This window comes from Poromitra crassiceps, assembly GCF_964638095.1.
Source record: "Poromitra crassiceps genome assembly, chromosome: 8".
Classification (NCBI taxonomy): domain Eukaryota; kingdom Metazoa; phylum Chordata; class Actinopteri; order Beryciformes; family Melamphaidae; genus Poromitra; species Poromitra crassiceps.
Genome location: NC_139629.1, coordinates 5226653 through 5251896, shown reverse-complemented (window position 1 = coordinate 5251896; position 25244 = coordinate 5226653). Strand labels below are relative to the sequence as shown.

Below are 25244 nucleotides of genomic sequence, written 5' to 3'. Positions count from 1 at the left end.
GAGGTCTTTCACAGGCTCTGCTGATGCGATCTGGCTGCTAGATCGCCGTCCGTCTATTTCCCTCTGCTCTTCCAGTGTAGGGAAGTAGACTCAATCAGCTCCTCCGCAAGTGATTGGTGCATTGAAATGTCATGCATGATGCAGTCATTCTGGGTTACGCCTGTATCACGGCGCAATCAAGGTGAAATTGTTTTTCAATCGCCTCTCACGGGGAGTCATTTAAATTAACATACTGTAGTTTCCCTCATGACACAACAAGGTATGACAGCTTATCCCGTTATGTTGCTGTTGTTGCGTTGTTTTTAACACGTTAACTGCCAGCGACGTATGCATACGTCAAGCAGAATCCAACCGTTAACTGCCAGCGACGTATGGATACGTCAAAAAAATCGTTTTTTTTTTTTTGACGGTGGATCCTTGATCTGGCCCTTTTGCATCTTCTATTATACTGTTAGAGCCGCCGGGCGTGTGCAATCCATTCCGCCGACCCACTGAGTGGCGACGGTGCTCAGACTATTGAGTGTTGTTTGGCCAGAAACGCACGCATTCCAGCTGAGCTCAACCGAGGACCCAGAAGCGAACGAGCCTCATTCTCATACTGTAGGCGAAAACCTTTCACACGGGCGCACCCGTGCGCCGGGGGCTTCCACAGGTGGACTGGGTGGAAAGCACACTTTGAAGCGCGCAGCATAAGCCTAGAGTCACACAAGGCTTCGTCAAAGCTCTCAACCGAAAATCCAAGAACGGATTAAGCCACATCCATGCTCGCCGACGAGGGACCGCCAGAGAGAGGCTGCTGCTCACTGCTCAGACAGGCAGGAGAGACTCTGGCTTGTGACTGACAAACACGGAGACACGCCCACGGAGGGAGGAGTTGTAAGGAGAGGGGGTGCGGGTGCTGCTATGGAGGAAATTACTGTTCAGAACTATATTGTTTATGTCTGATGTCTCACTGATGCCAAAAATAAATGGTTAAAGTGACTGTTTGATATTGAATTTCACAAAACTGCGATTATCTCAGCTTTTTGTCTCAGACCCTGAAACCATGCTGTACTCAACGGCTAATATCTACATAACTACTAACTCTACAAACTAACTCTTTTAGACAGAGAAAGCACACATTCTATTAGTACTTTTGTGAACTTTGTGTTGACAAACTCCAAGCAGAAAATTATCCTTGGCTCGCGTAAAATGAGCCAGAATCCTCAAAAAAACCCTCTGGCAAAAGCTACCTACAGTAAAAAAAAAAAGGCTGGCAGTGAATGTGTTAAAACGACTCCTATGGAGCCACAGAAGCAAAGTGACCCCCTCCACATACTGTAGCGTTTCTACTATTTCAGTCAAACCCTGTCAAATAAACTGGGTGAAACAGTGAAATTAAGAGGGCAATAGACGTGGCAACACTTGCCCTGGGCTTCATCAAGGCTGCCCCATGCTTGGCAAACAATGCCACCTACTGGCGGTTCCAAGGCTCTTCGGTGTAGGCCTGGCATTGTAAATAACTATTTGTTCCCTTTTTGTGTGTGTGTGGCAAAAAAATAGACCGTTAATATTTAATGCTGGACTTGTGAAATGCAACTTGTCTTCTATATCAAACAAAACGTGGAGGAAAACAAAGCCAAAAGCCAGTTCATCCTCACTGTAGCATTTTAGTGCAGTCTGCCATGGAGGGACCATTATGATCTTCCAGCATATTGCATTCCTTGCCAGAAAAATCGGATCTCTATCAAATGAATACTAGGCCTAGCATGCTGTCAGTTGCATCTTAATCCCAAAGGCTACAATATGTTGCCTATAAAGACATATCTGTATAAATTAGATTATAAATTATAGGTTAACAATAGACACATCATAGGCTACACTACCTAATACAAAATAATATATTATTTTAAATTCATAGCAGGCTAGTTTTTTTTGTTTGTTAACCAAATATGGCTATAATATGGCTATCACCCCATAGAAAGTGCACTTGACAATAAAGGTGTGATGGTGCCATCTACCGTTCAATGTTAATACTGTTAATTTGTGGGATACAATGTTGCAAATTATACTCTGCATGTGACACATAATTGTCATACATCCATCACTGTGTGACACAACTTACTAGCAGCTGAATTCGCGGGGTTAATAATATGTGAGTCCAGACAGCTACACAAAGTTTGTTTATTATGGAATGATACAAATCTGCACCTTTGGCTTTTCTAAAACTTCCTGTTAACATAGCCTACTCTGTAAGTGAAAGTCGGCTACTATAAAGCAGAAAACGCATAGGCCATATACTTAATATTAGATGATGTAATGAATAGACTTCTGAAGAATCCGCCGCCTATGTAGCCTAGTCTGACTGTCCAGTGCTCAGATATCATTTATAGCATGGCTTATGGCATACTTCCTCTAATCTACATTCGATTTCTATATCACACACAATGAATGACGCTGTGTGGAGAGTGTCTGCATACGTGTGTGTGTGTGTGTGTGTGTGTGTGTGTGTGTGTGTGTGTGTGTGTGTGTGCGTGTGCGTGCGTGCGTGCGCGCGCGTGTATATCCGTGTGTGTGTGTGTGTGTGTGTGTGTGTGTGTGTGTGTGTGTGTGTGTGGTCCGTTATTTTCCGGGTGTTTCATCGCTGCCGGTATAGAGTCTCCCTCTGCAGTAGGCAGATTACACTTGTAGTCAGGAGGAGGTGAGGTCAAATTTGACTGACCGTGTGTGTGTGTGCGTGTGTGTGTGTGTGTGCGCGCGCGCACGCGCGCGTGTGTGTGTGTGTCTGTCAGTGTGTGTGTGTGTGTGTTGCAGCTCGCGCAGCATCATCCTCCTCATCATGGCGGAGCAAGGCGAGTCTCCGGCTCGTGTCAGCCCGCAGCAGCAGCCGGCGGCGCTGACAGCCAGCTGGCCCATCACCAGGGAGGCGTACGAGCTGCAGGAAGCCATAGGTTAGTACCGTGAGTACCCTAGTCCACGCGGTGGTCCGGGCAGCCCTTTACATCTTATCACGAATAGGCATGGCACGAGGCACAGCGGGCTGTCAGCTGTGAATGACGGCGAGGGCCTACCGGCATTTTACTGTGCAACAGCGTCCCGACCAGCAATGCTTCTTTGCAATGCGGATGTTAACAAGCAGGAGCTCGCTGGCCGGTGCGTCTCTGTCGGAAACAGCAGATGTGTCTTTCTGTTTCTGTTGAATACTGGATTACTGCGCGGGGTGGACGTTTACTGCGCGGGGTGGACGTGTCACATGCCGCCCTGAAGAGCTTTTTAAATGCTTCGGAAGGATAGCCACAGATTCCCTGTGTGCTGCTGAGCCTGAGCGATGCCCATTTATGGCACATGTCCAGTTTATATAAGCCATTACAAATCACAGATCATTTCATTGGTGTTTATCTGATGTAAGCCTATCACATCCTCACAAGTAGATATTATTATTATTATTAGAATTATGATTATGATTATGATTATTGACAGATTTTACATTATTTAATTATCAATAGGTATTATTATGATTATTTATTATTATTATTAGTAGTAGTAGTAGTAGTAGTAGTGGTAGTATTGGTAGTAGTATAGTAGTCGGAGACTAGGACTACACTAGGACTCCTACTTCTAGTGTTAGTGTTAGCTATATTATTAATAGGCAGCATGATGGACAAGTGGTTAGTGAGTGACCGACCGTCCTGTAACATCACAGGTTCAATCCCCACAGGAGTCGAGTCGTGATGGGGTCAAGCTAAAGTGTCCTTGAGAAAGAGATGCCATTCTATACCTGCTCACCCACTGTTAGGTCACTGTGGACAAGCCTACCTCATCAACAAGCTCTCTGCTTTGGATATTGTTACCATGATTTACTTTGTTTCAGCATTTCTTTGACGATTGTGGACTTGCCGTTTCTTTGGAAACATTTTCTTTTGTTGTCACTTAAAATTCCCTTTTCTGCATATTTGAAGAAGGAAAAAAGCTCAACTTGGTCAAAATCCTGTGTTGTTTAAAATGTAAATTCATATATTCAAGTTATAATGTTACCCCAATAATCCATGGAATATGATGTTTGAAATATGAAAGGCGAAAGACATCAAGGGCAAATTCTTGCACAACAATGAAAATCCTGATTTTGCAAAAAAAAACAAAAGGAAGTTATTGATGTATTTTTGGCAAATGCTTTTACCCTGCGTCAGTGTTTTGGGTGTGTGGATGCGCTGACAGCTTAAAGTAAAGTCGTATCATTGCTGATAAGTTGCAGTGTGCTACAGCTGTGCACCGCTGATGGTGACAAGTTAGTTAGTCCTGGGCTCTGTGCTCTGTGCTCATAATCAGCCGGTAGCTAAGCAGTCCCATCTCCTCTTTGCTCTACTTACTTATCTGTCACTAACAACTGGCAAGCAATGAGCCTATGATGCTGTGTGTCACAGCTTCACTGCCTCCAGCGTGGCCTGGTTTTTAACGAAGCCTTTAAACAAGTAAACGGTCCATTATGTTAAAAAGCTACTTCAGTTCAACTTATGTCGTCGTCGTCATCATCATCTTATCTTCCAGCCACCACATATAAACGATTAATACCATGATAATCAAAACAAAAGCAAAAAGATTAGTAAGGGAAAAGCCTTTGTATAATGACGAGGCGTCCCCCAAAGGGACAAGCTCACGTCCAGTTGAGTGTGATGTGTTTTATGTCTTGGTCTTCCAGGCAGCGGGGCCACAGCTGTGGTGCAGGCGGCCCTCTGTACCCCCAGACAGGAGCGTGTGGCCATAAAGAGAATCAACCTGGAGAAATGCCAGACCAGCATGGATGAGCTACTGGTGAGTACAACAATAAATATGGGCTATTCTCGCAGCCTGCGTCCCACGGTGTTTCTTTACCACTCTGATGCTCTACTACTTTTCTTCTGATCCACGTTGTTATTGTTTAAGTGCGAGCGGGTGAAAATTTGATATTTTTGAAATGCATATTTAGAGGTCGTATGTAGTAATACATTTTTTGATGTAAGATTGTTTGTAGGGTGTGCACGGCAATCTATCGATTCACTTCTTGGGTCTTTGGTTCAAGTATACATACTACTGCATGCGCTGGGGCGCGTCATCAGTGATGTTAACTGGGGTCGTGGGGTGTTTCGGGTCTGTCAACATCATACACCCTCGCCCAGTACACCCAGCCGAGGCCGATTACGACCCCGACCCGCGTCCCAGAAGCAGCCGCTCACGGATCAGCCTTCCTACTCTGTCTGCAACGTTGCCTGCGGAAGGGTTGATCACGCCCAATCCGCTGCAATAGAGTTTAGTGCTACACCGCAGTATTGTGAGACCTTCGGCGCATGGAGGTCTAAGGCCCTGTGGGGTGATTCCAGGCCGGGCTCCTCCTTCATCTCACCAGAACCTCCCGTGGAAGAAGGCAATCCTACCCTGCCGTACCATGGGCAGGGAGGATGCCTCAAGGAGGCCTGTGCGCTGCACGTCATACACCTGCGACGAGCACCTCGCTCTAGCCTGAAGGACCCCAGGCCGCGCCGATGTTTACGCAGATTTTCAGGACGCTGATCCGTAGCATTTGTGGATTTCTCCCTCACGAGAGAGCCAGGCTGGGGTGCTAAAACCCATCCCGTACCGGATGCCGTCTCTCCGACCGTTGAAAAGTATTAAAAGTTGATCAATGAATTTAGGGGAAATTAATGCCCTTAAAAAGTCTTAATCGCCACTTGATGAGGTATTACATTTTGTAGCTGTTGTGCTGATGGTGTGAATGGGCATATGGTACCGTATCATATCCATCGCAAAACCCCTGCATTGAAATCGAAATCGTATCGTGGCAGACGTTGTGATATCAGCCAATATTGCATCGTTGTCCAAAGAATCTATCAATATCGTATCGTGATGAAACTTGTGATTGATCAAATCGCCGATGGGACAAAAGTGGCGTTGAGGTCTTCAAATCTATTGAAAGGGTCTTAAAAAAAGGTCTTAAAAGGTATTGAATTTAACTTCAGGATTGCTGCATACACCCAATAACTACCTGCACCGTGTTTTGTATTATTACAAAGAAACAGATGGTGTGACAAAAACAGATTTGTTTGAAATATATTGTTCAGTGCATCAGATTTTATTTTTCCTATCTTGTCTTTTTTCTCTCCTGATAGAAAGAAATTCAAGCGATGAGCCAGTGCCACCATCCAAACGTCGTCACCTACTACACCTCGTTTGTAGTGAAGGATGAACTTTGGTTAGTCATGAAGCTTCTGAGCGGTGGTAAGCTTCAGCTGCCAAGCTGTGTCTAACAAAATGTCTGTTTCTGCTCAGTCAATGTGATTATTACACTACACCAGGGATACTCAACTTGCTTTGCCCGAGGGCCACTTTTGCAAAAAATGACAGGAGACCAGGGGCCAGTTAATAAACAAACCTTAAAAATAAAAGAGATTTTTTTAAACATTTTAAAGTAAAATGCATGAATTTGGTGTACTTTGAGAAAGCTTAAGAGCAAAATGAAAAGGCTAGATCTATGAAGAACATGTCATCATTACTGTGCTGTGGGTTTACAATGACAAACTAAATTTCTCCCTATAGGTCAGGGATACTCAACTTGCTTTGCCACTTTCGTGAAATGATAGAAGGCGAGGGGCCAGGGCATGTTGCGTTCAGGTGCACTGTAAAAAAAAATTTTTTTTTTTTTTTTTGGTCAACATCTTATTGTGGCGGTCAAAATATTATTGTGGCGGCCCGCCACAAATTCCTTTATGTATGGGAAACACTGATATTTGTACCTGGCCAGCGCTATTTGACAGTTTAGCTGGAGCTCAGTCACACTTTATCTCACGTCGGGGGGGCCGCTCTGCACCCTATCGCGGGCCGCATCTGGCACCCGGGCCGCAAGTTGAGTATCACTACACTACACTCTAAACGCCCTTTTAAATGAAAGCAGTTTGTGCTTTTATCTGCTGATTAGGTCTCGTGAAATGTGTTATAGATCATTTATGTAGCAGTTGGCTCAAATCAAGAAATAGAGCTTATTTATATAACCAGGCATGTTCAATTGCCAATTGTGGCCCGCAGACCAATTTTAAACGGTCCTTGGCTTGTCTCTCAAAATATACTGTATGCGGCCCTCCACACAGTATTGGTTAATCAAGCAAGTTCACTTTGTGATTTTTCAGTTCACCTAACGATGACGGCATCATACAGTTTGTAGACAATACGATACGATACGATACGATATACTTTATTCTCAGTTCACACTGAAATTTGTCTTGCAAGACAGCAGCAGTCCCACACACAAACACATGACAAAGAGAACAAAACCAAAAATACATGACACACATACAGCACAAGCACCAAGTAGGAGCAACACAGGCAGAACTAATCATGAATGTTTTCAGAGAAGCGGTAGAGCCACTGGTAGAGCAGAGAGGAGGAGGAGGATGAGGAGGAGGAGGAGGTGGAGGGGAGGATAAGCAGAAGTCGGACTCGGTTGTGTTGTTGTGAAAATGTTAAGACAAAGAAGAAACTTCACGTTGTTTCTTGTTTTCAGCCCAATGTGAGTAATGTTACAAGTGTACAACTGTGAATTCAACTCGCCTGTTTCCATGAAGTCGCTTCACTGCTGCTGCTGTGTTTCTCTCTTCATGTAATATGTTCAAAACTGAGCCCACATGAATCTAACGTTTCCGCCGTTTTCTGCCAGCTAGTTAAATTCAACACACACACGTTGTTGGTCAGCACCTGTAACGTTATTTGTTTTGGACTTTTCAGTATAGCCTACTGTTTGAGTCGCCTGGCTCTGTGCTGTAGTAGTAGCCTATCCAAGCCCGCTGGTCTCTCACTTCATGTAGAGCTCAGCTGTCCTGTTGTAAACGTGAACGTGCGACGCAGTCAAACGGCACCGCAACGACTTCATAAATCATTAATTAACCCCCCCCCCCCCCCTTCCCCAATCAACGACGATGTCATCGTCCATCGCGATGTTTCACTGTGGGACCATCGCGATGGCTATTTGGTTGACAACCCTAACTAGCAATGACTTTGAGTTTTCTCCCAGGTTCTATGTGTTGGGTGACCCACTAGTTGTGAAAGACTGTGGAAATGCAGAACTGATCCAAATAGCCATAATGGTGGATATAGACAGACTTTACTGAGGGCGTGTAAAAAGACAGAAGCTCCCTCTTGGTGCGAGTGGTTCATAGAACTTGTAAAGGTGGCCTCATTATGAACAACTCTTCTATAGAAAGACTGACAGCTTGGAAGACTACACCTTAAAGTGGGTAAAATACCATTTCTATCTCTATGAGGACAGATCATGTTGTAGGGCAGGCCATGATGTCATTCAGTATAACCTGGCTTTCTCATCATTGAAGGTTGTCACACAGAGCTTAAACATGACTACAATAATGACTATAATATAACTATAATGACTACAAAATTCATTATCACAAATCCTTATTGAACTCTAGTGGGCAAAAAAAAAGACGGTTGGCATGAAATTAAATGATTGCTGAAAAAAGTATTCAAAACCAGAGCTGCCTTGCCAGCATGTCAACCACTAGCCGCTAGCTACTTTGTGTCCTTGTGAATGGTAATCTGTTTTCTTCTTATGCATGTGAAAAAAGCAACATTGTAACACTTAATGTAGTTTTTCACCGCAGCATTTGAAGTAGGCTGTGTAGTGCTGTTGTGTGGGAGCAGCAGAGCGCGCTCAAAGTCACATGCTATGGTAAATAAAGTGCCTGTTTTAAGAGCAATAACGTTACTCACGTTAATGCACTGCCTCTCATGTCGCATCGATTAAGGAAAAACAAGCAAGTAAAATACATTGTAATCATTTGTATCCTGGTCATAGATATTTGGCAAGCGATGAGTCAATGGAGCTTTTAGCAGATTTGTGTTGCCCATTAGTATGTGATAAATCAGTGATCCTCACTATTTCTTCGATGAGAGCCGCACTGGCAGGACAAAGTCAATAGGAGAGCCACTTTTACCGCAAAACACCAAAAGCCACCCCAACCAAGCACATCTGCCTACCATTTTTTTGTTTGATTGTTTTCCACACACACACACACACACACACACACACACCCATATATATATACCAGTTTCCCCTAGAAAATCTTTCAGGCCTGGAGGGATTTCGAAACGTAGCCCGACCGCAACGATGGGGGCCGTCGCTGGCGACGCTAAACTTTTAGCTAACCTGTTCACATCTATGTTCGCAATGGTACCCCAAGTATCATCATACTATTATGGGATGCGATGCGAACACTTGTATTATGGGATGTGCGTTTCGCAGGCAACGACACACGTTGACACGTTTTGGAACAGCACTGCACACAATACTCCTAAAAGCAAAATGCTTATTGTTTTGAATGATTTGGCACCTTCTATTACTGTCAACACCAGTATTGTTGTATTGTAATAATATGCCATAAAGGTTTATTGAAATTTTGAGGAGAGCAGGGGGGGTAAAAAAAACAACAATTTTTTTTTTTTTTTTACAAAATTCCTTAGAGCCGCCAACTAAAGCTTCGAGAGCCGCCAGCGTCTCGCGAGCCGCGCAATGAGGAAGTAGGTGATAAATGAACACAGCACTTCTTGTTTGTCTATCATGTCTTTGTAGGCTCAATGCTGGATATAATAAAGCACACAAACAAAGAGGAGCACAAAAATGGAGTTCTAGATGAGCCCATCATCTCCACCATACTAAAAGAAGTCCTGGAAGGCCTGGACTACCTGCACAGAAACGGACAAATTCACAGGTAAACATGTGTTTTTAATTGATTAAATCACTTTGTCAGAACTGAAAATTACTGCTTAGTTCACAGTCTGACTCACAGTTTGGTGCCAGGGGCACGGTGGCACAGTGGTAAACGCTGTCGCCTCACAGCAAGAAGGTCCTGGGTTCGATTCACACCTGGGACGCTGTGGGCGTTAACCCCATCCCCGTGTCCTCAGTGCCCACTGCCAAAGTTGGCTCATCAAAAGGGGGTAAACCCCCGGGGAGAACATGCAAACTCCACACAGAAAGGCCCTTTTTGACGACCCCACCCAGGCGGTGGGCACTCGAGGACATGCGGACGGGCACGCACTCCTTCTGCGCTCACAGCGTCCCGGGTGGGAATCGAAACCCAGCACCTTCTAGCTGTGAGGCGACAGCGCTACCACTGCGCCACCGTGCCCCCATAACTTTAATACATTTCATACAATTGCATTTATTGACCGGCAGTCTAGTTGTGTTCTCTAAATTCCCTGGATGTCAAGGTCAGTGGAACCAGGCCTAAACCTTGATTGGCCCCTGAGGCAGTGGGCTGTGAGACTCATTCACACGCATGGAAGAATCAATGCTATGCCACAATCACATTGTGTGTCTGTGTTTGTGTGACTGTGTTTGTGTGACTGTGTTTGTGTGACTGTGTTTGTGTGTTTGGTTGACCTCAGGGATGTGAAAGCTGGGAACATCCTACTGGGAGAAGATGGATCTATCCAGATTGCAGGTGTGTTGGAGCTTGGCACCTCTCTCTCTTACTCAGCCTTTCTGTTTAGTTGAAGACGGTGGCACACTGTGTCAAAAGCCTGCAGGCCTAGATCCTGGATTCATTTTAATTAACTGATGAAGAACAGTATTTTCAAATCAGATTAACTTTTTTTTGTCGCCATAATTCAAACCAGCCTCGCATGGGGACTGATAACACTTACTTAAAGTCGAGCTGAACCCAAAAATGATTTTTCTTTTCTTTTAGTTCAAATACCTGGGTATGCAGTGCACCTATTTAATAATGTATGCCAAACAAATCACAACAATCTAATTTCTTTAGTTTTTCACACTTTTTCACATCAAAAGTTCATTTTTCAAGATTTCATTGATAACAGTAATGTACAGTTTGCTGACGTCACCTAGTACTATCAAATTTCTACCCCATATCAACCAATCATATCACGACATGCAGCTGTCAATCAAATCTTCATTTCAGGATAATTTTCTCTTCCAAATGAAGTAGAAAATGGCGCCTAGTGCCTGTCATCTGGCAGAATTCCTATCCCATAAACTAACTACTAACATGGCCAATTGTATGAAACATGAACAAAAAACAAAAACTATAATATCTAAGAATGCAAAGAAATGTAACTGGCTCGTTAAAACGCGCATTCCAGGAATATTATTTACATTTATAACGATAATGGCGTGCGCCTCCGAGTCTGACAGCCTCCCTGGCTGTCAGGGGTCGTCTCTCGGAGATCCCAGGCGGGCGGGCAGCACCCATGCATCGGATTGTCCGCTCGCTCCGCACGAGCCGGTGGCTGCCTGGTGCTCCGCGGATCCCACTGGCGTAGCACGACAACACGCTGAATCCCACCCGATTTGGGGGTGGAACACGGCAGGATTGGCCGATGCCAAAGCCAGTCGACAGAATTGTCAAATCAAATCATCGACACCGTATATGGTCCGCCTCTCAATTTGTTTTCAGTCTGAAACGGACTCAGATGCACGTGACGAACGGGTTCACCTCGACTTTAACACTTTGAGTGCCACGGCCCTTGGGCAAAAGGTGCTGTACTGTGCCACATAGGCCGCAATGCATTTTAAAACAGTCATATAATTTCTTTAATAATTACTATGTAAACACTGAACACGCACAAATAACGATGAGACTCTCTTCTATCACCTGCAAAAAAAAGTTTATTGATCCCATTTTCCGTTCTTTAGTTATGAGCCGGAGAAGATAGCTTGATTTGACCAAAAACAGCCCTTTTTTTCTACGAGCTGAGATAATTACCCTTTTGTGAAAGGAAGCATTTCAAGCACATCATTGACTCATTGCTAATATTTTCTGATGTAATGCTGCAGCTGCCTGGGTCTGTTGTATGCTGTAGTGTCCTGCGTGCCCCACCTCCCCCCCTCCCCCCCCCCCCCCCCCCCCCCGTTGTGGGAGGAGTATCTCTCTGCTCTGCTCGGCTCTGCTGTGAGTGCGTTTGCTCTGCGTGTGCTCAGCACTGAAAAGTCCGCTAGATCCAGCTTTTTTACAGCCGCGTGTATGTCACCAGCTTCCAGTTGAGAACTCCACGGCTGATCATGCGAATGGGCTGTTGCAGCGGACAGGAGGTGCTCAATTGTGACAGCAGATTGGCTGCTGCAGGGGCACAGCTACGTTATGCTTCAATGAAGCAGCTGCATACGGACGGATGCGATGCGATTTCCTTTTCCCCAACGACTTCTTCTGTGTGTTTTACTTTACTTTCTCTCATCTGGAGTGCGCTGTCGCCACCTAAGGGTTCTGTAAAATAGGTTAGACACATTCAATAGCTCTCATATTGTAAGAGGCGATGTAAGAGGCATAGATCGACACCCCCCCGTCAAAAAAACAATTTCGAGTTATTGACGCCATCTGGCGTCGCTGGCAGCCTACGGTAAATTTCTAATGACGCCATATGGCGTCGCTGGCACTCAATGTGTTAAATGTTGACATAATACTAATACTAAATAGGGTTCAACCAGAGTTTTTGAAGCCAATGCCAATATCACTTTTATCTTACAGCTGCTATTTGCTAATATTTTGTGCCAATATTACATATCTATCTCTTAGTTTGCAGCATGGAAAAATCCTCTGAAACAGCATTTAAATTACATTAAAAGTCTTCATTGAAACTCAGACTATTACAATTATTTGATGGTTACCGCAGCTCTTTAAGGCAGTGTGACCCATCCAATTAAATGTTACGGGGAACTCTGGGAATTAATTTACTGACTTACACCAGAGACTTTTCAATATAGAGACACTGCAACTTCCAGTCACTTCCAGTACAGGTATTTGTGTCACGTGGGTTTTACCCATGGTTTGACACTGCCACGCCCCCTTAGGAGACTTGCTCCAGGTCCTGACTCCCGAGTATAATTGAGTCAATGGGAGAAGTGAACGTGATCTCAGATTATGACTGATTCTTTAACCCCATAATAAGCAAAGTAAATATTGGGCCCATTTTCCGCAAGCCACATACTGTATCTTCTGAACATTCTGGCATTTTTCAGACAAACCAATAATTTTTTTTCAAGACCTGTCTCTGTCTCAGCAACACACTCTCGGGAGATTTGGCAACAGGAGCTCACGTTAGCAGGGAGCGATTAGCTAAAGCTACATGTGAAGTTCGTTGATGTAGTAGCTAAATCTGTGGTTGGAAAAATTACTTTTTTAAAGCGAATATCTTATCTTAGTTACAACTAGATTGAGCTAATAAGGGGCAGCTTTGTGTTTATATGAGTGGTGTGTGTGGAGTTTGGGAACTCACTCTAGCTCAAGTTAGCTTGCTAAGTCAGCACAACACTTTAAGGGGAGAGCTGACCACGCCCATTTAGGAGACCAGAAGAGTACCATTCCTTTGGCGGAGCCTGGAGTGCAGTGTCTCTAAATTATCCATCTCTGCTTACACTGATTTACTGACTGAAATATAGAATACCGTATGCAAAGAAGAAAAATCATCGGAAGTTTTACAGACCGTTTTTCTGTAGCTGCATTCAGGAAGGAACCTCCATCATATCAGTGGACAACATGGCTAGAAGCTATCCGATATTGATTAAAATCTCAATATTGGCCAAATGCGGACATGGTTAACAAGTCAATATGAGTGAAAATGAAAATGGCCGATCCACGGGGCTGCATCCAGGCAATTTCTTTGCTGTCTGCCAGTACAATATTTACTATCCAATCTGCAGTTCTGAAATAGGATCTGTCATAAAACTGATTGAACACAGTCTTAAATTAGGAAAATACACAATCTTTGTTTTATGTTTGGCTAATGCAATTAGCTGAAATGTCCGGGCTGCATCTGTGTTCACAACACACACCATGCAGCCTACCCAAATGTCTCTCTATTAGCTCTGATATATATAAAACATGGTATTATTTGTGTTCAAGATTTTGGAGTAAGTGCATTTCTATCCACGGGAGGAGATGTGACCAGAAACAAAGTGCGAAAGACCTTTGTTGGCACACCGTGCTGGATGGCACCAGAGGTGATGGAACAGGTGAGTCCAACTGTATAATTCACAGACATAGGCAGTTGCTAATGACATTGTATATCTCAAACACGTGTTATATTTATGTGCCTGTGCATGTGAGCTTCTTTCTGTTTTAGGCTCATTCTAATCCATAAATAACAGGCAGCTAATTTGGTGTATCTGATGACATGGCAACCACGGAGGCCATAACCTCTACACCAAGCTTCCAAGATTCATTCATTAACTGTTGAAATGCCAAACCCACAGGTACGAGGCTATGATTTCAAAGCCGACATATGGAGTTTTGGAATTACAGCCATAGAGTTAGCCACAGGGTCTGCACCCTATCACCGATACCCTCCTATGAAGGTGAGTGTTCCGACTGCCTAGTTGGGTGTCATTTAATCAAGAGCATGGTGTCCTAAGCAGGGCTATAGCATTTACAGGTGTTGACAAAATGCCTAAAAACTAACTAAGTAAAAAAAACTCTTGGTTTGCTGCACACTTACATGCTCTTAGACCCACTTGAATGAATGAATGCATTTTATTTGACAATATGTTAAAATACCTAATGATTAGAAGCCCTTAGGCCACAACCATACACATTTTGAGTGCATTGCATTGCTTTCAGATACACTCATACTGTAGGCTGAATTAATGGGTAGACTTGGGAAAAATGCAGCCATACATCCAATCCAGAGACAGCTTTATCTAAGGAAGCCCATTGCATTTACTCTTCACAAGATTTATTCTATAAGTCATTTCCATTTCTGTTTCAATTTCACCAACAATTTTGTTTTTATCTTATTGAATTATGGGGATGACTCTGAGCATTTGTTCCTGTCTTTGCAGGTCTTAATGCTTACCTTACAGAATGATCCACCCACCCTAGACACAGGTGTGGAGGACAAGGAAACGCTCAAGAAATATGGCAAATCCTTTAGAAAGCTAATAACTATGTGCCTTCAGAAGGACCCTACCAAAAGGTTGGCTCCGTATTCCACGTAACAAATATTTCAAAGAGAGCAGATGCTATTATAGATGCGAGTGTTGTGTTGTGATGCATTTCCTGGTGAATGTGTTTTCTCCATCTCTAGGCCTGCAGCAGCAGAACTTTTGAAGTGTAAATTCTTCCAAAAGGCCAAGGTATGAGAGCTACATCTCACTATTTGAGTAGCCATCTTTGATATTGGTATACATCCTATCGTCTATTCAGCTCACCAATCGTTCCGCCCTGTGTGGTTATACTTAATAAGATGCATTAAAACACATATCAAACAAATGTAGTATTAAATCGTATTGATCGGAAAATATATACTATTGCAGAAATAATGGCAATACCAAAGTACATAAATAACACAAAAGCAGTTTATGAGATTAGATCCAACCCCCTCAGAAAAATATGGCCAACCTTAAATCCTACCGAGTCTATACTGTCGTAAATCATGACTCACAGCTATGGTGCCTTATGCAATATGCTATATTGTTGCCTTGTCTGTAAAATAATGACTGTACATTTCAAAATGTTTTAAATGTAAGTTATTTGTAATGTTATGTAATGATAATTCACAGTAATATCTAAAATCTTACAATTCAGAGACAGGAAAAGATGTTCACTTTGAATGTCAGCTATGTAAAAGAAACCATTTATTTGCAAGTTTAGCTACAGTAGTGAGGTCTCCAGACCATAGTTCAAGCAGAAGGCCACTCACGCGTAATCCGATCTCAACGTGGTCAAAAATCCTAGTATGACGTCTGCTATGACGTCAAACATGACGTCAGTTAATCCTCATATATATAGCAAGGGTTCTACGTCACCTCTCTCTCTCTGGCCGATCATAGCAGCAGCAGCCCACGGCAGTCCATCTCCCTTGAAGCCGGCCTCCGAAGCGTTGTTTTGGTGGACTGGGGAGGTGGGTGGGGCAAAACAACGCTTCGGAGGCCGGCTTCAAGGGAGATGGACTGCCGTGGGCTGCTGCTGCTATGATCGGCCAGAGAGAGAGAGGTGACGTAGAACCCTTGCTATATATATGAGGATTAACTGACCTCATGTTTGACGTCATAGCAGACGTCATACTAGGATTTTTGACCACGTTGAGATCGGATTACGCGTGAGTGGCCTTCTGCTTGAACTATGGTCTGGAGACCTCACTTCAATCAGGAGAGGCCAGTTGGTAGGATTAGACAAACTTTATTTAGCAATCGGCGTGCATGGCAAATGCTTTGGCGCTTGACTCCATTGGCCAGTGGCGCTGCTCTTGAGGCAGAGGAGGGCGCCTGCATGGGCTAGGAGATCCCCCAAAAGGAAGATCTGATTACCGGAGGTTAATTGAGATCTGCAGGCGCCAGTAGTTGATTGCACTATTCCGGCCTTCGACCTTTTTAGCGACTTACAGCTATTTGCGGCTGGCGCTCCCAACTCGGTCGGGCACCTCGCGATAGCGCTTCCCAGCTTGGCCTACCTGGCCGCCTTGGCGCTTCGCGATCGTACTTTCCGGCCTTCGACCTTTTTAGCGACTTACAGCTATTTGCGGCTGGCGCTCCCAACTTGGTCGGGCCTTCGATCTTGCTTTTCCTGCCTTCGACCTTTTTAGCGACTTACAGCTATTTGCGGCTGGCGCTCCCAACTCGGTCGGGCACCTCGCGATAGCGCTTCCCAGCTTAGCCTACCTGGCCGCCTTGGCGCTTCACGATTGTACTTTTCCTGCCTTCGACCTTTTTAGCGACTTACAGCTATTTGCGGCTGGCGCTCCCAACTCGGTCGGGCACCTCGCGATAGCGCTTCCCAGCTTGGCCTACCTGGCCGCCTTGGCGCTTCGCGATCGTACTTTCCGGCCTTCGACCTTTTTAGCGACTTACAGCTATTTGCGGCTGGCGCTCCCAACTTGGTCGGGCCTTCGATCTTGCTTTTCCTGCCTTCGACCTTTTTAGCGACTTACAGCTATTTGCGGCTGGCGCTCACAACTCGGTCGGGCACCTCGCGATAGCGCTTCCCAGCTTAGCCTACCTGGCCGCCTTGGCGCTTCACGATTGTACTTTTCCTGCCTTCGACCTTTTTAGCGACTTACAGCTATTTGCGGCTGGCGCTCCCAACTCGGTCGGGCACCTCGCGATAGCGCTTCCCAGCTTAGCCTACCTGGCCGCCTTGGCGCTTCGCGATTGTACTTTTCCGGCCTTCGACCTTTTAGCGGCTAACGACTATTTGCGGCAGGCGCTCCCAACTCGGTCGGGCCTTCGATCTTGGTACATTAGAATTTAGCTTGGCGCTTCCCGGCTTGGCCTACTTGGCTGCCTTGGCGCGACTACCCTGACTTTCTGCTCTCTCTTGTGTGGCCGTATCAAAACTTCCGGCTAAAAATAATAATAAAAAAATAAAAAAATGGCTGCGCTGCTCCAATATCATCTAACTCTGAATTAACTAATAATTTAGCAAATTGTATGTAACATACCAAATAAAAGCAAATGGCAATGTCTAAGAATGCAACGCCATGTAACTGGCTCGTTAAGTCTCGCATTCCAGGGAATTACGTTAACGTCTGCGGGTCTTTATTGACGTTAATGGCTCGCGCTGCTATCGCGCTGCCTCGGAGGAGAGACAACTATCTGAAGCTTTCTTTGTTGGAGTCCAGGTATGTTTTACAAGAAAGTGCTCGTCATTGTCAACGATAACGTTATCTGACCTGGCTAACAGTGGATACTCGCTTGCTTGCTGTGTACCGGCTCAAAGTAGTAGGCTACGTTATTTATTTTATCCCTTCACTGTCCGCTCCAAAAACAACTCTTTTATTTTGCGCCGTGACCGCCGGAAGTGTTAAAAGGACCCGGAAGAATTTGGTCCACTGTAAGGTCTGAACATAAGGTGAATACATGAGTGGGATTTAGTTTATGCATTACAAATAAAACAATTAAAATAATACATTTTGGATTTCTTTGGCAAGCTGGGGCTTAATTGATGGCCCGAGATCTACCGGTAGATCACAATCTACCTATAGACCCTTTTCACGGGGGCCATTTTGTGTCGAAAAGGCAGAATAAACACAGGTGCAAGCAAAACACTAATGAGGGTTTCCAAATTCCAATCATGGAACCTGGAAACCCTCAGTAGTGTTTTGCTTGCACCTGTGTTTACCCTGCCTTTTCGACACAAAATGGCCCCCGTGAGAAGGGTCTATTGGGCACCCCTGGTGTAATGTTACCTAAGTCACGTATGGGATGCAGCCTCAGCTGCTGTCTACTTTAGAGAAGTGAGTCTACTGATGGACTCTGGTGTTTGGATTTTAACGATTAGATTCTGATGAATGGCTTGATCTTCTCTTGCAGAACAGAGAGTATCTCGTTGAAAAGCTTCTGTGTCGCGCACCAAAGATTGCCCAGAGAGCTAAGAAGGTACGTCTCAGCAAACCTTCCCTGTAAACTAACTCCATTATTGACTAAACATATGAACACATTATGTCAGAGTGCGACTCCCTCTCCCGCAGTATGTTGCATTTACAGTCAACACAAACGTCAGCACCTCCAACACTTTATGGCCAAAACTGTTGTGTGGATTGTGTGCAAATATGGGGCCACTGCTGGAACCATAGCAGTCAAGCAGAATGGATGTGCCGCTGAGAAGGCCTGCGTCGGTGCTCCTCAAAGCTGCTCACTGCATGTGGCACACCAGAGACAAATGGGATTAAATGTTAGTGGTTAGCATTCTGTAACAGAAAGGTGCATGTTATCTAGGGGTGGGGGAAAAAATCGATACACCATAGTATCGCGATATTTTGCCTGACGATATTGTATCGATATTTGGACACCAAGTATTGATATTGCAAAAAGAAAAAGGCCACCGGGCTGCTAAAAACTTTAGTTCCACGGCCAGCAGTAAACAAACGGTAGCATATTTTCATTTTGTTTTAACAATAACAGTTTTGTCATAACAGTATTTTACAAATTCCCCAGTTACTGAATGGGCTGCACAAGATGTTTTGTGCAAGTGAAGTGAAGTTGCATTGTTCAAAAACTACCTAAGTACAGTAGTCCACACACACACATCCAGTTAAGGTGGACTGTAAGTAGACTGTAACAAACAGTTCAGTTTGTCAGGTGCATGCAACTATGACATGACTTTATCAAAGTTGTTGGTCTGTCTACTTGACAATGTTGCTGCAATAAAATGGTTGAAGTCAGATGTACAGACTGGAAAATTGTTCTTATATAAACCAGATGTTGACAAAGTTTTCCTTTGGGGACATCATTTGCAGTTGAAAAAGTAAGAAATCGCAATATATCGAAATATCGCAATATTCAATATATCGCAATATCGGCGATATCGCAATACTATCGTATCGTGACTCAAGTATCGTTTTAGTATCGTATCGTGGGCATCTGGTGATTCCCACCCCTAATGTTATCGTTCCATTTGCTTGCTCAGTTGCCCACTATGAGTTGCCCACTCACACTTTACTGGGCGCAAGAGCAGCATTCACGCATGACTGATATCGGCAAATCCGATAGGATAGAAATTGGAGCGGAGTAGGGTCATTGCCGGGAGGCAGAGTGGCCCTGGTGGTGGAGGGGTGGAAATTCACTGCCTGGGTGAGGGTTAAATGGAGGACATGGTGTTCTAGTGTATGACGTTAGCATGACGCACACACAGAGCAGGGTGTCAATAAACAGCCAGGCGGCTGTGGTGGAAGTGTGGCGTCAGATTCAGGTTTGTTGATGGTTAGGCTGGCAAACACAGGCATCTCTGAATGGGATGGGAGCCATCATTAAACAGGTCAGCTTTCCAGTAAGTATTCGAAGCCACATGCGTCATCTCCAAGCTCCCCCTCAGTACCCCACTCTCCTCTCTTTACACATCATCTCATCTCCAAGCTCCCCCTCAGTACCCTGCTCTCCTCTCTTTTCACATCATCTCATCTCCAAGCTCCCCCTCAGTACCCTGCTCTCCTCTCTTTATACATCATCTCATCTCCAAGCTCCCCCTCAGTACCCCACTCTCCTCTCTTTATACCAAGCTCCCCCTCAGTACCCCACTCTCCTCTCTTTATACCAAGCTCCCCCTCAGTACCCCACTCTCCTCTCTTTATACCAAGCTCCCCTCAGTACCCCACTCTCCTCTCTTTATACCAAGCTCCCCCTCAGTTCCCCACTCTCCTCTCTTTATACCAAGCTCCCCCTCAGTACCCTGCTCTCCTCTCTTTATACCAAGCTCCCCCTCAGTACCCTGCTCTCCTCTCTTTATACCAAGCTCCCCCTCAGTACCCTGCTCTCCTCTCTTTATACCAAGCTCCCCCTCAGTACCCCACTCTCCTCTCTTTATACCAAGCTCCCCCTCAGTACCCCACTCTCCTCTCTTTATACCAAGCTCCCCCTCAGTACCCCACTCTCCTCTCTTTATACCAAGCTCCCCCTCAGTACCCCACTCTCCTCTCTTTATACCAAGCTCCCCTCAGTACCCCACTCTCCTCTCTTTATACCAAGCTCCCCCTCAGTTCCCCACTCTCCTCTCTTTATACCAAGCTCCCCCTCAGTACCCCACTGTCCTCTCTTTATACCAAGCTCCCCCTCAGTTCCCCACTCTCCTCTCTTTATACCAAGCTCCCCCTCAGTACCCCACTCTCCTCTCTTTATACCAAGCTCCCCCTCAGTACCCTGCTCTCCTCTCTTTATACCAAGCTCCCCCTCAGTACCCTGCTCTCCTCTCTTTATACCAAGCTCCCCCTCAGTACCCTGCTCTCCTCTCTTTATACCAAGCTCCCCCTCAGTACCCCACTCTCCTCTCTTTATACCAAGCTCCCCCTCAGTACCCTGCTCTCCTCTCTTTATACCAAGCTCCCCCTCAGTACCCCACTCTCCTCTCTTTATACCAAGCTCCCCCTCAGTACCCTGCTCTCCTCTCTTTATACCAAGCTCCCCCTCAGTACCCCACTCTCCTCTCTTTATACCAAGCTCCCCCTCAGTACCCTGCTCTCCTCTCTTTATACCAAGCTCCCCCTCAGTACCCCACTCTCCTCTCTTTATACCAAGCTCCCCCTCAGTACCCTGCTCTCCTCTCTTTATACCAAGCTCCCCCTCAGTACCCCGCTCTCCTCTCTTTATACCAAGCTCCCCCTCAGTACCCCACTCTCCTCTCTTTATACCAAGCTCCCCCTCAGTACCCCACTCTCCTCTCTTTATACCAAGCTCCCCCTCAGTACCCTGCTCTCCTCTCTTTATACCAAGCTCCCCCTCAGTACCCCACTCTCCTCTCTTTATACCAAGCTCCCCCTCAGTACCCTGCTCTCCTCTCTTTATACCAAGCTCCCCCTCAGTACCCCACTCTCCTCTCTTTATACCAAGCTCCCCCTCAGTACCCTGCTCTCCTCTCTTTATACCAAGCTCCCCCTCAGTACCCTGCTCTCCTCTCTTTATACCAAGCTCCCCCTCAGTACCCCACTGTCCTCTCTTTATACCAAGCTCCCCCTCAGTACCCCACTCTCCTCTCTTTATACCAAGCTCCCCCTCAGTACCCCACTGTCCTCTCTTTACACATCATCTCATCTCCAAGCTCCCCTCAGTACCCCGCTCTCCTCTCTTTACAGATCATCTTGTCATGGTTTATGTCTTCACCTCTCTGCCCCTCTCTGCCTGGGACTTGTTGTTCTGTTCAATTTCAGTCTCCTCGGTGATATTCTTGTTAAACATTGCAACACTTTCCCGTGGGTAACAGGCAAGAAATTCTATTTTTAGTTGACAAATAAATAAAAAATCCAAGTTTTGGCCGGATCATAGACAATGACACCAAGTTTTTCTATACACTGATTATGTTTTACTATTAACTTGATGAAAAAAAAAAAACAAGATAGAGAAATGTCGTATGATGAGAACTCGTCTTAAAAACATGGGTAGGCGTCAAGAGAGGAGACTCATAATAAATATTCAGATATTAAATATTCAGATACTCTTTAATTGGCCCCCTAGTCTTACTTGAGAATATAGCAGTGAATGAGCAGGAGATGGCAGATCCTCTAGTCAGCCGTCACCAACCAAGTCATATCAAATGAATACTTCATCTAATGAAGGGAGAGAGGAAGATAAGAAGCAAGGCATGAACGGAGGAAGGGATGCAGACATTTTGTCTTTTTTATATATATAAAAAGAAAGATACCCCCCACCCCCACCCCCCCACACACACACACACACACACACACACAGAGAAATGTATCCGTTGAGTAACCAGCAGAGGGCAGCCTGAAACCCGCTGTAGAGTTCCCAATAGGGAAAACGGCAGGCTGGTATTGGTCAAAGATTAGATACAGACTGGACTGGATAGCCAGAAAACTGGTGGGCTGGCGTCATTGATCTGTGACATAATGGAATGCTGGAATATAGAGAATGATTGATATTGAGTTCACATCTGTGGGCCAGTACACAAGTGATGATAGAATATCGACTGTGAGCTTCATGGACACTTTTCTGAAGCCTACTTTCTAAATGTGGGGTATTTGACTTGAATGCACAAATCAATGTTTTATCAGTTGTTGCCACCGATGCTTTCGGTTGCTTTGGTTTCATTCATGTTATTATATACATATTCAAGTATGTGTATATTATGTCCAGCCGCTTCATGTTATTATATACATATTCAAGTATGTGTATATTATGTGCAGCCGCTTCATGTTATTATATACATATTCAAGTATGTGTATATTATGTCCAGCCGCTTCATGTTATTATATACATATTCAAGTATGTGTATATTATGTCCAGCCGCTTCATGTTATTATATACATATTCAAGTATGTGTATATTATGTGCAGCCGCTTCATGTTATTATATACATATTCAAGTATGTGTATATTATGTGCAGCCGCTTCATGTTATTATATACATATTCAAGTATGTGTATATTATGTGCAGCCGCTTCATGTAATTATATACATATTCAAGTATGTGTATATTATGTGCAGCCGCTTCATGTAATTATATACATATTCAAGTATGTGTATATTATGTGCAGCCGCTTCATGTTATTATATACATATTCAAGTATGTGTATATTATGTGCAGCCGCTTCATGTTATTATATACATATTCAAGTATGTGTATATTATGTCCAGCCGCTTCATGTTATTATATACATATTCAAGTATGTGTATATTATGTGCAGCCGCTTCATGTTATTATATACATATTCAAGTATGTGTATATTATGTGCAGCCGCTTCATGTAATTATATACATATTCAAGTATGTGTATATTATGTCCAGCCGCTTCATGTTATTATATACATATTCAAGTATGTGTATATTATGTGCAGCCGCTTCATGTTATTATATACATATTCAAGTATGTGTATATTATGTCCAGCCGCTTCATGTTATTATATACATATTCAAGTATGTGTATATTATGTGCAGCCGCTTCATGTTATTATATACATATTCAAGTATGTGTATATTATGTGCAGCCGCTTCATGTTATTATATACATATTCAAGTATGTGTATATTATGTGCAGCCGCTTCATGTAATTATATACATATTCAAGTATGTGTATATTATGTCCAGCCGCTTCATGTTATTATATACATATTCAAGTATGTGTATATTATGTGCAGCCGCTTCATGTTATTATATACATATTCAAGTATGTGTATATTATGTCCAGCCGCTTCATGTTATTATATACATATTCAAGTATGTGTATATTATGTGCAGCCGCTTCATGTTATTATATACATATTCAAGTATGTGTATATTATGTCCAGCCGCTTCATGTTATTATATACATATTCAAGTATGTGTATATTATGTGCAGCCGCTTCATGTAATTATATACATATTCAAGTATGTGTATATTATGTGCAGCCGCTTCATGTTATTATATACATATTCAAGTATGTGTATATTATGTGCAGCCGCTTCATGTTATTATATACATATTCAAGTATGTGTATATTATGTCCAGCCGCTTCATGTTATTATATACATATTCAAGTATGTGTATATTATGTGCAGCCGCTTCATGTTATTATATACATATTCAAGTATGTGTATATTATGTCCAGCCGCTTCATGTTATTATATACATATTCAAGTATGTGTATATTATGTGCAGCCGCTTCATGTTATTATATACATATTCAAGTATGTGTATATTATGTCCAGCCGCTTCATGTTATTATATACATATTCAAGTATGTGTATATTATGTGCAGCATGCGTTTTTGTGCATTTGCTATGGGATCATTTTCTCAGCTGTCTGCGTTTGTGTGCGAGGGAGTGTTGGATTTGATTTGTGCGTGTGATTTGTCCAAGGAGGCTGAGCAGAGTTGGGGGGGGGGGCTGGGTTCTCTGTCAGGTTCTGAGAAATACACCAACAGAAGTGCTTCCTTCACTTCACCCTGGTCTCCAGCTGGGACTCTTAGATGGTGTGTTAGGGGCTTACAGCTGTGTGTGCTGTCTTTTTCTGTCTCACTGCGGTGTCCTCATACCTTACCTCAGAGAACTAGCCTTGTCCTCCATAGCTTGCCTTAATTAAACCTTCTCCCAGACCACGGAACTGCTCTGCGATTAATCACAGGCTTTACATGTACCAATGACTCTGCCATACTCATCTGCTTGACATTGTTAAAGGCCCAATTATACTCGACGTTAAAGACGGAGACAGACAGAGCCTTCTGTCCGTACTCTGCCTTCATTTTGTGCGTTTTCTGTCCGTCCTCTGAGAGCTTACGGAGACGCATGAAACGCTGCAGAACCACACACACACACGCTCACACATTTGACTCTCTACTGCCCGCTGGTGGATGTATTGCTTAACATGATACCAACGTGAAAGACGCATGGAAGTATGTGGGCAGTGACGATTACACCGTTTGGAACGGACGCATTTATTTTCGTATGAAAATGGAGTATAAATGAGCCTTAAGCCAGTACCAACTGCATTTTTAACATTAATATTCACGTTTAACCAAGTTCAAGTCTTGGCTCTGATGATTGATAATTCGAGTTTTATACTGTTGTGTATGTCACTTTCACTAAAGTAGTAAGCCTAATGACACTCATGCCAGTAGCTACCATTTGAATGTGAGTCAGAGGCAAATAATGTCTCTGACTGTTTTCAATAATGAAGACTACTTCTCTAGTCAATGTCTGAACCATCCCATTCACTAATCCATTGTTCCTTTCCATTCATCTCTCTCTCCCCCTGCAGCAACACCCTGTTCAGGTTACATCAGCCATTCATAAATATGCACGCCCCCTTTATCCCTGTCCAATCAATGTCTCCCACGCTTTCCCTCTCTTCGGCTGTT

The 25244-nt window shown here is 44.1% G+C and overlaps 1 protein-coding gene across 1 annotated transcript in view; it reads left to right on the top strand.

Annotated features, from left to right (window-relative positions):
• Positions 1-2748: 2748 nt before the first annotated feature.
• The window catches only part of stk39 (serine threonine kinase 39), a 51501-nt gene continuing 29005 nt past the window's right edge, over positions 2749-25244 (top strand). The window contains exons 1-10 of the mRNA XM_083641980.1: positions 2749-2930; positions 4676-4788; positions 6120-6228; positions 9587-9725; positions 10405-10460; positions 13875-13984; positions 14225-14326; positions 14810-14943; positions 15055-15103; positions 18278-18343. Of these exons, the coding sequence (XP_083498106.1) occupies positions 2819-2930; positions 4676-4788; positions 6120-6228; positions 9587-9725; positions 10405-10460; positions 13875-13984; positions 14225-14326; positions 14810-14943; positions 15055-15103; positions 18278-18343 (990 nt within the window). The 5' untranslated portion in view covers positions 2749-2818. The remainder of the gene's footprint in view (positions 2931-4675; positions 4789-6119; positions 6229-9586; positions 9726-10404; positions 10461-13874; positions 13985-14224; positions 14327-14809; positions 14944-15054; positions 15104-18277; positions 18344-25244) is intronic.